The 16,584-nt window shown below is 30.9% G+C and overlaps 1 protein-coding gene across 3 annotated transcripts in view; it reads right to left on the minus strand.

Moving 5' to 3' along the window:
* The window catches only part of LOC126746900 (inaD-like protein), a 226,928-nt gene that overhangs the window by 141,573 nt on the left and 68,771 nt on the right, over positions 1-16,584 (minus strand). For all 3 annotated transcript variants that reach the window (XM_050455323.1, XM_050455332.1, XM_050455314.1), the window contains exons 16-19: positions 16,427-16,552; positions 11,092-11,191; positions 10,882-11,036; positions 4,493-4,583 (exon numbers count right to left, since the gene is read on the minus strand). In XM_050455323.1, the coding sequence (XP_050311280.1) occupies positions 4,493-4,583; positions 10,882-11,036; positions 11,092-11,191; positions 16,427-16,552 (472 nt within the window). The remainder of the gene's footprint in view (positions 1-4,492; positions 4,584-10,881; positions 11,037-11,091; positions 11,192-16,426; positions 16,553-16,584) is intronic.

The raw sequence follows: 16,584 nt of genomic DNA on the forward strand, positions 1-16,584 counted from the left end.
GAACATCATTTCTCATATCATTTGAGTTTGTTTTTCAATAAATGCCCTGAGCGTGGGTTGGGATTATTTTGAGATGCTATTTTAAATAAATTACTTTTTTCCTAAAAAGTGTCTCTTGGAATATTAAGAGTAATTTTATTTGCAGCAACTCCAGGTTTCTGGTAAAAAAATGATTTTATTTATTACTGTTATCGTCATTAATAAATATATCAAAATCAAAAGATGTTTCAGTATGTACATTTTATGATTTTATATTTATATCAATGCCCATATTCCTGTCCTCTGTTCATTATTTATTGTGATTGACAAATTGACCTGTATATATAAAGTCGAAATTATACCCATTTGTAATGACTTCATTTATGTTTATCTTTGTTTAGCATATTCCAAACAGCGGCGACAACAAACTTTTGAAAAAAATTGGTGGCTGATGATTATTCATCTTTTATATACTAGGTTATGTGAAATATCCGTCACTGTCAATCAAAAATATTGGTTTGTCAACTTGTTCTTGAAAGTTATTTCGAAAAGTGTTAGATAATGCCTAAAAAAAGATATAATAGGTATAATGAACAATCGCAGCTGATGATTTTAAATATATTAGCTTTTTTTCAACTGGAAAAGGAACAAGTCCGAAACGGAATTGCACTTCAAATTGAGAATGTGATACAGCGAGCCGCAGATGCAACAAAATTGAGCACAACAACGTTTGCGAATATAAAGAAGAATGGGATAAAATCGGATCAGGATTACGCAGCCCGTATATCTTTTAAGCAAAAGACAGCAAAAACCAAAATTACAACATATTTGAAACATAGAATTCGGGACACAATTTATTCTATGTACGCCAGAAAAGAATATTTAATATTGGCAACAATAAGCGAAAAGTTCAGGGAAGAAATTGAATATTTTGAGTTTTCCATTGACTCCTTAAGAAGATGAATCAATAGTATAGGCTTCAAGTGGAAAAAATCAAATAACAGAAAATATTTGATGGACTTGCCAAATATTGTTCATAAAAGGATCAATTTTTTAAGGGAGTATATCAAAAATAGAAATGTAGGTCGGGAAGGTTTTACTCCAGTTTTCTTTCATTGACGAGACGTGGATTTTTAGCAAGGGATCATTTCGTAGTAGCTGGCAAGATGACACCAAGCACACGGATTCAAGGAAAAACAGTGAAGGTAAAAATTATCTAGTTATCTTTTTACATTTTTTTTTGAATAAAAACTATTGCCCTTCTAAGGGCCCTCTAACTTCATAATTTCATCTGTTTCATAGTTTCATATAATTTCTCTCTAAGACAATATGAGGGCATTTAACTCCATACACTACTCGTATGTGCATGGAACATTACTTATTAATCGTATTAAATTTATGTTCTGGAAGAATGATTTCTAAAAGAAGATAATTGAATTATCTTTTATTTTTATGGTGATCGTTATATCGTGGTCCACGCCGGAACCAAAGATGGCTTCATCAAGGGTGCAAATTTAATATTCAAGAGTGGATTAAAGACGGGAGATTATCATGACAATATGAACAGGAAAAACTTCGAAAACTGGTTTAAAACTCAGCTGGTTCCAAATCTTCCCCCAAAGTCATTTATAATCATGGACAATGCAAGTTACCATTCTGGTTTATTAGAAGAAATCCCGAGAAAATCTTGGGACAAAGCAGAGACTGATCAAATGGTTGAAGAAAAAGAATATTGGCTTTCCAGAAAAAGCCATGAAAGATAAAATATGGAGTATTGCATGCAGAAACTGCCCTAGTGAAAAAAAGTTTCTTGATGAATATGTTAAACCTTTAGGACACAAAATTTTGCGACTGCCACCATATCATTGCCAGTTTAATGCAAATGCGAAATGGTATGGTGGGAATGTAAACGAAAATATGATCAATATATTTCCAATTTTAAGGGGTCACCTTCAGAAGTTCTGACTATATGGGAAAGGGTAATAAACGAAATTTCTATAGATCATTGGCAAAAATATGTTTTTGATACAGAAAAGGTAATTCAAAAGGCTTGGGAGGCAATACAAGTGTGTGATGCCTATGACATTCTGCCACTTTTGATTACGACTGACGAAGACGACGATGACGAAGACAATATCTCTGATTTCAGTTCTGACTCTGACAATACTGACGAGATTGATTAAGCTTTTTTTGTTCTAGCTAATTTTATTTTATGATCGTCGTTTAAGTATTCAATCATATCGTTGCAATTTCATTAACTTGGTAATGCAATATGGCGTGTTTTTTTTGAGTTTGTATGTTTTATTTTTTGGCATGGTATTTTCATTTTAATGTGTTTACATATTCCTTCAAGCAGCATTTTTTTTCATGAACAAGTAAATTAAATTGTCAGTATTTAAATTTTTCCCAGTGAGTTAAAATAATTTTATACCATTATTCACAATTTTTGTAAGCTCGGTTTTGTTACGTCTACTGCTCGTGCCGAATTCTAGTTTTCAAATATGTTGTAGATTTGGTTCTTGCGCTCTTTTGCTTGGAAAATATATGAGCAGCGTAATTCTGATCTGATTTTATCCCATTCCTCTTTATATTTGCGATCGTTGTTGTGCTCAATTTTGTTGCATCTGCGGCTCGCTCTATCACATTCTCAATTTGAAGTGCAATTCCGTTTCGGATTTGTTGTTTATGTCCCATTATTTATGATTAATTATAATAATATTTGTTAATTGTTAAGTTTGTTAATAATACAATAAATACTACAAGTTTTTTTTTTAATTTTTTGGGAATGAAAGTATATACACGAATATAAAAATATAATAATATGCTGCTAAAATAAATCATTTGTTAATTTCTGAACGTATAAAAATACATAGCAGACTATTAATTTCTGAAGGCGATGGTAAAGTTTCTAACCTAATATTGATTGGCAAATATATCTACGCCATACGTTTTTTCTCACCTGGATGACGTAACTACAAATGGGTATAATTTCGACTTTACGGTTTATATGTCCCTTTGGTATATATATCCCTTATTTATTTATTATTATTATTAGAAATTCATATGCATTTAATTTAAAATTGTGGTTCTGTACAAAATTAAAAAGCCTATTTAAAACGCTAATTATTTTTCAGTTAGTTATCACTAAATCTCACTTGGCAGATAGTTTTGGCAATCACCAGCGTATTTTTGTAGGTAGGTACTACTGCTTACAAGTAGTTGTAATCTTAGTTTAGTTTTAATTTTCTTTAAAAAATAATATTCATGTAATATTTTGGTTAGTAGTCAAACTGTCTCATAATTTGAATGTCACACAAGGGTTTCAACCATAGGACCATATTATATAGTCAATAAATTAGATTTTATTTGGTAATATACATTTACATTAATTACGACCGATAATGACATTTTTCAATCACTAATTATTAGTATAGTTTCTTTCGGTTAAAACATAATTTAGATAAGATTTCTTATCACTGCAATGGTACAATAACAGTATACTGAGGAATGTCCTAGTTGCTTCCATTATGGATGAGAAATGGTACTGCGCACAATTTGCCTACATTGTAGCAAAACAAAGTCTGAGGTGCTGCTATAATGTAGCCAAATTCTCGAGGATTAAAGAAAAAATGTTTGCCTTTTGGCGAATGTCTCCGAAAATATTCAATTTTCAAAAAAAAATTAATATTTTAATAAGCATCTAGTTACATAATTTTTTCTGGCCTTGTATCTTTTACGGTTTACAAGATCTCAATAATCATTCTCAAATTTGGGACACCCTGTACATGCAATCTTTTAATTTCAAACCCCTTATAATAATCAAAATGTTTCATTCAATACTTTAATTAGGTTTGAATGAGCCATTTAACGAAAACATTTCTATTGAAATGAGTTAATTTTGATAAAAGTTGCTTGACTCAAGAATCACGCTTTTTCTTCGTATGTTTGTATTTAAATAATAAATGTAAATATATATTCTATAAAAATGAAAATTATTATTTTTAATTAACCTTTTACTACAATTAGGAAATCTAATTAAAACCAGGTAAAAACGCATTTTCTACTATTGATATAGACTCTATATTCTTCCCGGCAAACGGTAATCCAAAATTACGTCGACATATTTTCAGTTTAAAAAGCTTTTAAAAGGAGTCAAAAATTAACTTTTCTTTTAACTTTACCGCCTTCATGATCATAATCGGGCGTACATACATAATTGATTATTAATATATAGTGTATGCTGTTGAAACTTCCCAAAGCTAAACATTTTCTATCATTTCCCAAACGCTGCTGACAAATTAAAATATTAGCAATTCAGTTCACTTGAGAACAATAGCCAAGCTGCAACAAAAGCCCCCATTGTTTACGCTGGGGGAAACTCTCTAAATGCTCCACTTCGCTTCCCGATACATAAAGTTATTGAATCGATTTTATCACTGTCAAAACCACAAATGAATTGATATAACCGCATAAACTTCGTATTTAATTTTGAATTAAAAAAAGATTCACTTACTTGTAGTATAACCGAACTCGTCTTCCTTCTCCTGGTCAGCTGCGATTTCCTCTTTGGACCTTCGAACGTTGGCAGCACTGGCGCGATCAATCTATAAAAAATAAATAAATGAACCTACCTGTGCTATCTAAAGTTATGTTACACGTGTGTACAATAGTATTAAGGGCTAATGCAGAGTACTACAGACAGTGGTAGTAATATCTAATATTTATAATTTTTTTAAACTCGGTAGCGATTAGTTATAGATTGGTACGGTTTCAAGGATGTGTCATGGATTTTTTTAAGGATTAAAATTAAAGCTTTATTCTAAATAAAAGGCTTGATAAGACCCCCTTTTTTGGCTAACCAATAAGATAACCTATCATAAAAGCCATTTCGTGCTTCCAAAATAGTTTCCAATGAAATTGAATTATCACATTCAGCAATTTTCTTTTGAAACTCCTCTAAATTTGTTAGCCTACAAAATTCGTGTCTGTAAATGGTTTTGCACCAACTTATGGTTGGCTGTTTAAAGTACTACCAATAAAAATGGTTCTATAATATGGCAGCATAAAATAGCAGCCCAAACACCAATTTTTGAGGAGACTGAGTAGGAAAGTGAAAAATTTTGTGGAAAAGAAGATTTATTTGAAGTTAACATATTTCTTAAAAAATTTTCATTTTCATTTGCTTTTTCCATCATGGCTTCACAAAATTCCATTCTTTTCCGATGATCTTTGGAAAATATCTTCTAATCTTGGAATATTTGAAACATTTGTAGACTCCAACACTTTTCAAGTTCCTCTCCAACACTTCTGCTTGATCGTCTTGAATCCAATTCCAGGGTTTTACTAATAATTTCTTCCCCTCGTTGCTGCTCCTAGACTCTTTCGATAGAAAGTTCTGGCAATATAGTGTGGCACTTATGATAATCTTGAAGAGAAAATGATGTCGAAAACGAAATTGTTTTTTCGTACGAAATAGGTCTTGTTTCAAATGCAATTAAAATCAAATCCCTACAGTGCCGAATTGCCCCCAAAAAAAATAATAACGCTTTAAAATTCAACAGTGCGGCGTGCAGTAACACAGCAAAATGAGATATACCAATATTATTATTTTATTCTGGTGTAGGAAATTATTGACCCATTTCAATTTTAATTAACAATAATTTAAAAATTGATTAAAAAATGATTCAGAAGCGAGTTGTGGCATTTTTGGGAAAATAAAAAAATATTTGGCAATATAGCTTTAGAGGTGCAAACAGGCGAAGATACAATTCATAACCTAATATTGGTTTCATAAATAAAGTTTGGTTGGTGGTCAGTGAACAGTCAGTCTCTTATCAGAAAGATTGTTAGGCCTGGTGAGGAGGAAAATCACATAAGAGAAAGAAGAATTCATCAAGTATTTTGATGTAGAGAACCATAAAGTAATCTATTTTTCAAATTTTATAAACTCACATGATCTTAAAATTTAATATGTCACATCACATATTGGTCAAAATTAATTAGTTATATTCTCAATAAACTCAGCTTACCAAATTTGAATTTAATCAGACCGTTAGCAAAAATGTATATAAGTCACTTGGTCTTAAAATTCAACATGCTAAACACTCGTCATAATTCAATAATCCCGTACTAAATAACGTAAATTTCACTCAAATCGGATCAATAAAAAACGGACCATAGTAATGTGACGTTAAAACTCGCAAATAAATAATCTGTAAAATAATTATTCGCATTGCAACCTTAACTTTTCCTTCTTTGATTACTCTAACATGATGTAATATAGAAAATCGCATTTGGCATATCTTTTTGGAAAAAATATCAGGTTCTATTATCCATATATTTATGCTAATGGCAACTTTTTCAACAGAATACCGGCTTTTAAACTGGTCATTGAGTTGTCCCTATTAACATAACAAAGACATCGACAAAGCTTAAGGATGGTAAGAGACCTCAAAACATTTTTGTTTATTCAGCATGAACACAATGTGAAAAGAAATACATCGTTTGGCTGTAAAGAAAAAAACGATTTAAGAGTTGATTTTATGCATAATACATGTTTACTTATTTATAATTTTACAAAGGACAAGGAAAAAAACGTTTTATTTTTAGACGAAAATAGATTGTGTTTAATATTTGTTGGACATTCCTTTATTAAGTTATGCCTATTAATATTAAATAAATTGTTTAAATTCTTTAAGGCGTATTTGGTACACTGAAAATGTATCATATATTAAAAGGTATAATTTTTTGCTTCCAGTGTACTGACAAGTTGTTTTAATTTGCGTGCTACATAATCAATATGCAAAGGCAATATCATGATCGTGAAACACAGCGATCAAGATGTTTCCTACGAGCTATTGATGTGACACAAGCTGGTATGAATGTATCCACGACGTCGCAGAAGTTACCTATAAGTCATACCATAGGAAGGTTGTGGCAAAGATTTTAAGATGCTGGTAATGTAAGAAAATTACATACTGTTCCAACAAGACCAACATTATACAGGTTTATTCGCCTTTAGGCATTATAAGACCCTAATATTACCGCCAATAATGTAAATGGTATTAGTGTCACTGGTCAAACATTCGGCTCGAGTTTCGATAGGTTTTCGTACAAATCCGATTCTAACTTCTCTTGTAATATACAGGTTCGCATTTTGAATCGCTTGAAACTTTTTGGAGTAGCACATCATATTCAGGTATTGTTATGGCCTGCGCAATCAACGCAGCAACTTAAATCCTCTCGAGCACATTTGGGATATGTTGAAGAGGCGTATTTTAAATTAAGGAAAAGCTTTCAGACTAGAGAAGAGTTACTGAAATGTATGCAAGAGCAATGGCTACCAATTGAGAAAAACAACATTACTAATTTTATTAGAAGCACGCCAAGCAGATGTCGAGGTGTTAGTGAAAACAAGGATGGTTACACACTCTATTAAAGTCCAGTTCAGAGATCTATTAGAATCTTTGATGTGTCGCAGATGTCGCACTAACTAATCCGTGTGCCTATGTCGTATTTATTGTCGCATGATATACATGTTTAAATGGCAAAATTTTATATTGTTTATCTATGAATCTTTTTTCTTTCGAAAATTTCCATTTTTAAAAAGAAATTAATATCACAAGAAAATAGTATCAAAAAATTGACCGCGGACTAAAACCAAGCATCTTACAAAATATTTTAAACACTTTCAGCACTCACAGACTTGTCACCTCTTTTTAGCCAGTCTATTAAACAAAGATAAAACACCTGCGTTCTGGCGATTCCTACTTTAGGCTTTGCAAGTGATTGTGTATCTCTCTCTATCCCACTGATTTTGAGAATTACGGGGCCGTACCCATATAAAAATTTTTGAGCTGTTTTTGTATTATTTTCGACGTTTTTTTTAAAGAGATCTTTAAGGATGGGTCTATCGCCTTTAAAATAGTTGTGTCGATGGGTCTATCACCTTTAATAGTCATGTGAGGTTATTATTATTTGATGGGTTTTGCCAGTTTTGCTTTTTACACGTTTATGAAAGTAGAGAATTTAGAACTTGGCCTGTATTCGTCTAAATTTTTTGCAGTTTTTACTGTGAGCAAGTGTGTTTTTTTTATTTGTGTTTGTGGATATGTTTTGGTATTATACCTAAAGACCTTAAAATGTTTCGACCCTGGGAAAATAGGCAGTAAAATTTGGCAAATGAAGAGGAAAGTGTTTGTGCGGGCTTATGGAGACCGTGGGTACACAATAACATTTGTGATGAAAACAATAAGAGTGATCTGGACAGTGATTTAGACTTACATAGTTCTGATAGTTCATTTTCTAGTGTTGAGGAAGCAAAAAAAAACAAGGGAAGTAAAAGCTACAGAAGAAAATCAAGCAGTTTTAAAACGTTATTGTTTAAGTACAGACGCCAAACAAATTTATCTAAATGTCTATAACAATATAAAAAAATGATCCTAAGTTCACAAATGATTGTAGTGCTTTGCAAAAAACAGCGTTTTTAACATGGGTTCCTTATAGTACAATATACCTGTAAAAAGGGGATTTAAGGCAGAATAAAAAGGAAAGATGCAGGACAATCAAAGGGACTTGACACGGATATTGCCAAATTGCTAAGGAAAGGTGTGTATTCTAAATACAAAAACAATGAGGTTTTGACCATAGAGATGGTTAAGGACACCTTAGCGCAAGGGACAAACATTTCTCAGTCTCAACCTTGCGGAGATATCTGATAAAACTTAGATTTAAGCTTAAGATGGTTAACAAAAGAGCTAATGTAATGGAATTGTCAGGTAATGTATAGAATATTTAAAGAAAATTAAAAAATTTTGGGAGGAAAAATCCATCAATTATTAAGCCAAAACATGGTATGATACATTTATGATTGATGTATGATTTCCATTCTTTGGGAAAAATTTCCAAAGAATGGAATCCCTTTTTTGCCATAGTAAGAAAACCCTATTTTAATTAATTAAACAAGTTTAACATTTTGGTTTTTACAGCTTACTGCCCCTGTTGTCCTTCAGCGACACATTAAAGACTGCTTCTTCCTCCATTCTCTAAAAAAAAGTCCCATTTTTGTCGTAGTTAGAAAACCCTATTTTTATTAATTAAAAAAAGTATAAAGTTTTGTTTTTTTCAGCTTACTGCCCCTGTTTGTCCTTCAGCAATAGAATAAATTATATATAAGGTAATGCTTTAGTATCCATATGCTGATGTGCTAGATGAAGTTGGAATCCTTCCTTTCTTTATGGAAGAAACTGCTAAAGAACAAAGGCAAAAAAAACAGAATTTAGAACATTGTATTAATTCTTTCGGCCAGATTCAAAAGAATGGTTAAATTTATAAAAGTATTTAGTATCCTCACTGTAGTTTTAGGATCCAGTATGCTTAAAATGAAAGAATGACATTACAATTTTTAGTTTTTAGTATAAGCATTTATTTTTGTTAATTTTCATCTTATCTCTCCTGATATGCACAATAACTAAATATGAGGCAAACAAATTAATAAATATTACATCCAGGATGTAAAATGTGTTTTTTATAAGTAAAACTTGTGCCTTTTACAGGCATTAGATATAGACAGCTAGATGATTTTTAATGTAAAAGTTTATTTAAAAAAATATACTTCCACTTTTCTGACTACATAATTACTTTTTATCAAAAGAAGTTGGTAATAAATTTAGAGATGGGAGTTTTCATGAGTATATTATTATAATAATGTATCATAATATGTATTAATTTAAAAAAAAAACAGTAATAAAGGACATTGAATATGGCAGCCAAAATCCCCATTAACAATCACCACCAAGTAAAAATAAATACCCAAAAAAAGGAAATATATAAAATTTGAAGACAAACCAAAACATTTTACCCTTTTGTGTCAAAAAGTAAATATTTAATGCCTTAATCCACAGAATACAAGGGCCTAAGTAATTCGTACCACCTATTCTCTCATCACACACCACCCCACTGATGGCGCTAAAAACAAAACTTATTAAATTAAAATTTCTTATATTTAAATTAAATATTATCTTACTATCAACTATCCCGAATTTCTAACTTAATAAAACTGAACTCAAAAATCCCGAATAATAAAGTTTTAAATACAAATAAATTTAAGGCCGGACCTGTGCAACTTTTCACGCTTGAGTGGCTGTAACTGAGGTCAGACGTCTAACAAAATAGTACGTGGGCGCATTTAGTCAAATTTTACGAATCAAATGTATAAAATCTTCAATAAATGCTTAAAACATTTATTTATTTAATGAAATGATTAAATATCACTTAGAATATTACTTTATGACTCTTTTCACGTAAAATTTTGCGATTTAAACATGCATGTCATGTGACAATACAAGCAACACCGGCACACGGACTATTCGCGGCACATCAAAGATTCTAATAGATCTCTGAACTTTATTATCTTTGGATTTTTTCTTTTCTATTGCCTTTAAATTTTGTTATTTCGAATTTTCCAGATTTTACTTGTTTAAATTATCATTGATACCTCGGTATACTACGAAATCCACAAAATGGTTCCATAGAACAGAAATAATATAATTTCTTGCATCAAAAGAACACAGTATACAGATGCTCTATAGTAATTTTGAGGGGCATTTAAGTTAAAAATGCTGTAATTCCTCAAAAAAAAATTAAAAAAATTTGGAACTATGTATTTGGATCAATTGTAGTTTGAGCGCTTTCTGTATTATTCACCTTTAGAAGAATATTGAGTATTAGTAAAGTATTATTCTTCTAATACTTCAGGTAATCATATACCATCCAGCAGTTGATGTTTCTATAATATACTATTGATAGTTCTACTGATAAAGATATATCAGTAAGTATGTAGCACTAGTGCTATTATTGAAAACAATTGCATATTACAGAAAAATAATGATGTTTTTGATTTACCTGCTGTCCACCCGCTGATACAGTTCGTCCTTCCAAAGCAGTTTCATCCTCTTCATCATCACTAGATTCATCGGCAACTGAAAAAGGTTTTTGATTTGAAGATTTACTAAGGTTTGGCGTTGCTGCTGCAATTCTAGGAGATGTATTTGTTGTTTCTGAAAATATATCATATGTTTAATTAAAATAAATTCATATTATAAAATTAATTACCTTTATTGCTAACATTGTCATTATCGTCGTGATTGTAGAGTTGATGATTGAAACTCCCGTCATTATCTAAATTGTTGTTTTGTATGTCGTTGGTGTCCCGCTGTAAAAGAATAAATTTAAATATTGTTAATAAATACCGTTGTATATGATATAAAGAACAACCTAATAAAGTATATGTTCTTAATAAGAACATTATCGTGATTATATTCGTAAGCAATTTAAGAAGTTATGGCAATACAGTAGGACTTTTTTACGTTTCGAAAGTTCAGCTTTCGTCGCCTGTTGTAGTGACAAGTAGTAGTGACTTGACTGTTACCAAGTTATAAAAAATATAATGTAATTTTTATTTTATTTAGTTTAAAATATAATTAATTATGTAAAAGATTGGATAAAAAAACGAGGATTTCAATAGGGGAAAACCGATTTTCTCATCACATAAGAAAGTAATTATTTATAAAACAATTTTGTAATATTTTGTCATTATTAATAGTTTTTTTAGTAGACTTACGGGGTTTAGTGATTAAGCGTACTAGGTTGGTCAAATTACCTTGTTTTCACTTCTTTGTTTTAAATTATGTTTATTGTACCAAATAGAATATAATTTTCCTGATTACATGAGATTATAAATGAAACATCCACATATTTTATGAACATCTATTATCTATTTTGATGAAATATGTTTCAAATACCTGGCGTTTTGAATATAAAGTGTACCCATCGATTGACTCCAAAAGAGGAAAAACTTTTTTATTTATGAGCTTAGGTCAAAATTTTGACTCTTCATACAAACTCCTGCTTGTGCTAAAACGACCCAAAAGCATCATATTTTATCAGATTCATATTAGAGACGGTTAAAATGTAGATAAATATAAGCAGTATCTCTTTTATTTACTAAATTTATTAATTTTAAATGTGGGAATTATAAAATTATCGGAAAAAAATTGTCGCAAAAGCTTATATTTGGAAAATATTTCCGACCAACTCACAAACAAAAATGAAGTCCTAATCATTTATTTATAGAATATGAATAAATTCAGTCATTTACCGTGTAATGTCACCAACATAAAATGCTCTAATCCTTGTTTGGTCCGAAAAGTGATGTTTACGAAAATCGTCCAACAATAATCCAAGACAGCTATATGATAATCCAAAGAGTAATAGGAGTACTCGTTTTTAATATTTAAAAATGTTTCTTCTCAATATTTGACTATAACTCAATTTATGGGGTGTAGGTTATTATAGTTCAATTTAAAGGTTGATTTTTTACAATTCCTCGTACATGTAGACATTGATTGGGTCACAATCCTAAATTATTGGCATCCAAAAGTTGTGTCAATTACTTCTCATAGAATCGTCAAACATATATTTTGCTGTTAGCTTTCGTATTTTTTAAGGTTCTAAACATCAGGCCTTTCAATGTTCGAAGTATGTAAATTTGACAAAATAAAATGCTTTTGGATCGTTTTTTAAAAGTCAATTCTTGGAAACACTGTATAAATGCAGAAAGTGGAGTAAGTAATTTAATTGTGCCGATTTTTTGTGCGAATAAAGTAGTAGTGCAGAAAAATGGATTTTTAAATTATTTTATGTAAAAAAATCGCTTTCATAATCGGATAAGTCAAAAACAAATATTGTCATAAGGGGAATTAAGCCACCGCATTCCAGGCAGAAAATGTCGCAATTTAATACTGTGTCATGTATATAAAACATAAAAACTTCATAAAGTTTTATGAAAACTTATACGCCCAATTTTAACATAGACTTTTTGAAGCTCCAGCAAAAGTGGTAAGGATAATGGCCGGTTTGCTATGTATGATGCCAGTATAAAGCATTATACAGGATTAGGTTAGAACGTTTAAGAGACCACCAAGACAAGCCAGAACCAATCAGATATAGGCAGGAGCCAGTGTCAGACCTTTAAAGTTTAATTAAAAACACTGGCTTTAACATAGTCCGGAGGTGCTACAATAAGATTGCGGTATCATAGGACATTTGTGTATGAAATCAAATCTAACCATTTAACCTAATTTAATCTAGTCTAAGGCACAAATATATTTTAATAAGTTCTGCCAAATATGTATAAATAAAAAAAGTGCACAAGAATTAAATAATTTCTATATATAGAAACGTATTTAGTTTTATTCAATTCTAAAAAAATTAAGAAAAGTTACATTGATTAATATTGCCTTTTAAGTTTAATGAGTTATTATATACAATTTAAAAACAAACTATACAGGGTGTCCCGGTTCATGTGGGAAATCTCTCGGATCCAGGTAGAACATCGAAAAATAATACCGAACGTTCCTATAATAAAAATTTTAGGTGATGAACACTATTAGGGACCTCTTAAAATACATTTACATTGACAAAGCTTGTTTACTTTACCAGGCGCGGACTAGGTTGTACACTTTAATACATATATTTTAACACCCTGTATGTAAAAGTCTAAAAAAAATATATTTGGATACCTTGAACCCTAGGCTAAAAAAAGGTACTCTTTTTCATTATCGATAAAATGAACCGTTTTGGAGAAAAAAAATAATAAACGAGCCAATGTTTATTTTTTTTTTTAAATCAGATAAGTACGCTAGTTATTTAAAGAACAGAGAAATTTCGATGTAAATCATTTAATTTAAGATAATACATGTTCCTAAAAATACAGTAGTGTCCTAAAAAATACTTTTACAAAATAATTTAAAAAAACCTACGATGAGTGTATGTTTTTAAATTAGAAAAAACAACTTACAAAAAAATGCCAAAAACCAAATTTGTAAGCAAAAGTTAAATTCTTCAATACGAGCAATAAACAATTAATTATTAAAAACTTCATAAGTAGGTTCGACGTGGGCTCCGTGAACTCTAACACATTCGCGGGCACGACGAATCGAGGACTGCTGCACTCGCCACAATAACCCAAGATTGTTTTTTATATTATCACAATGAAATGTAATTCTTTGGAGCAGTTCTTCCCAAGTATCGACTAGGGTGGAATACACCAAGGTTTTAAGGTGACCCCATAGATAAAAATCTAATGGCGTTAGATCGGGAGACCGAGGAGGCCAAGCAACTATTATTTAAGTGGTGTCTTACAGCAAACAGCAAGGCTAAACTGGGGTGGGGCTCCATCATTCATAAAATACATATCTCTGCGGGTTGCAAGGGGCAAATCTTCTAATAAATCTGGAAGATTGTTCTGGAGGAACTCCAAATAAAGTTCTCCGTTTGAATGTGGTGGCAGTTCAAATGGCCCAATCAAAAAATTACCAATAATTCCTGCCCAGATATTTATTGATTGGAATTGATGTTGATGATGAGAAATAATAATATCACGGGGATTTTCATCAGCCCATACATGCGAGTTATGTAAGTTTTTAATTCAATTTTTGGTAAACCCTGCTTCATCCGTAAAAAGAATTGTGCTCATAAAGTTAGGATTATTTTGCTGTTGACCTAACAGCCAGTTTGCGAAGTGTATTCTAGGAGCAAAATCTCTGGGTAGTAGTTCATGCACTTGGACGAATGAAGCTGAGCGGCTAATTTTCGAGTACTCGTTGTAGGAGTGTCAGCTACAGCGTCTAAAATATTTTCTTCCAATTGCACTGTACGTGCTCCTCCGACCACCATTATTCTTTTTTTTTTAAAACATCCTAAAATTGCATTGAGGAAATTTAATAGTATTACCTCATTAAGGGGAAAACAAAAAACCTACCAGTTTCCCTTAGACGTTGATCAACACGTTGAAATGTTTTCTGATCCGGAATAATGCGATTGGGAAATCTTTCTTTGTACAATCTTTTTGCTTCCAATGCATTGCAAGACACCAGACCATACATAGGATGCATATCTGCATACTCAATAAAAGTAAACTCCATATTTTGACATAATTTAAATCAAAAGTTACCAAAAAATACAAAAATTAAAAAAATATTATCAAATAAAGGATGAATATGTTGACAAAGATTAGGTCTAAATGATAGGTATTTGCCAAATTTGGAGTATAGCAACTTTTGTAACAATAATGCGTTCAAAAATGCAAAAATTCCGATAAATAAGTCAGGTACAATACGATTGGTTCACATTATTTTTTTAGTTTTTTTTTATGTTTAGTTTTTATGTTAAGAATAACAAAAAAAAATAAACGTATAATAAATAAGAAATATTTTGTAAAAGTATTTTTTAGGACACCACTGTATTTTTAGGAACATGTATTTTTTTTAAATTAAATGACTTACATAAAAATTTTCTGGTCTTTAAATAACTGGCGTATTTATCTCATTAAAAAAAAACATTGGCTCGTTTATTATTTTTTTTCTCCAAAATGGTTCATTTTATCGATAATGAACAACAGTACCTTTTTTTTAGCCTAGGGTTTAAGGTATCCAAATTTATTTTTTTTAGACTTTAACATACAGGGTGTTAAAAATATACGCATTAAAGTGTAAAACCTAGTCTGCCCCTGGTAAAGTAAACAAGGTAAATGTATTTTAAGGATGTCATTTTAAGAGGTCCCTAATAGTGTTCATGATCTAAAATATGTATTAAATTCTACCGGGTAGTTTAAAAGTAATTTATGAAAAACCAATTTCCAGCAGCGTCCTTTAGGAGGCTGTATCTTCGTAAAGAAGGCCTGTAGGAATTTTTTATTATACGAACCTTCGGTATTATTTTTCGATGTTCTACCTAGATCCGAGAGATTTTCCACATGAACCGGGACACCCTGTATATACTAATCCCATAATGTCAGCATTATTAAAAATTGCAAAGTTGCACGTTGAACTATGTAACATTTCTCACTGAAACCGAAAATACAATATTCTGAAATATCTCAAAACACCAGATCTAGCGAACTCAATAAACATAAAAGAAATGTGAATTTTAGGATATATAGGCATAAAAAAATTTATTGAAATTGCCGATGCAATATATTCTGAAAGAGTTATATTTTGGGATATATAATATGGATACTTTAAAATCAGGAAATATAATCAGTGACTATAATCGGGGAGATAATCGATATCTTAACAGGATACTACGGGAGAACTTCAGACTTCTGCATCTGACACAAGATTAAACAATAATAATTTGACTTTATATGATAATAATCTTTAATAAAATGCATATAAGCTTTTAAGAAAAATATTTGTTTTGTTAATACAAAATTGATATCAATTAATTGATATCATGCCTTTAGAACCCAAAATATTACAATCGCGGCAAACGTAAACTCACCGAATGACGTCAATAAAACATTATAAGCTGTTTGTTGCATTATATGCTGACTTTTTGCGATATTTATTTGATTAAGGTATCCTGAAAAACAGGAAATTAGACTTACCCAAGGCACAAGTGACTGAACAAGGAAAACCACCGGGTTGGAGGCATCTTTTATGGCCTTCACAGCTTTTTCGTGTGTAGCCTGTCTTAAGTCAATTCCACTTACTTCTAAAATTCTGTCACCGACCTTAAAAATAAATCAGATTTAATTAAGATAAT

This window comes from Anthonomus grandis, chromosome 2 (genome assembly GCF_022605725.1).
Source record: "Anthonomus grandis grandis chromosome 2, icAntGran1.3, whole genome shotgun sequence".
Classification (NCBI taxonomy): domain Eukaryota; kingdom Metazoa; phylum Arthropoda; class Insecta; order Coleoptera; family Curculionidae; genus Anthonomus; species Anthonomus grandis.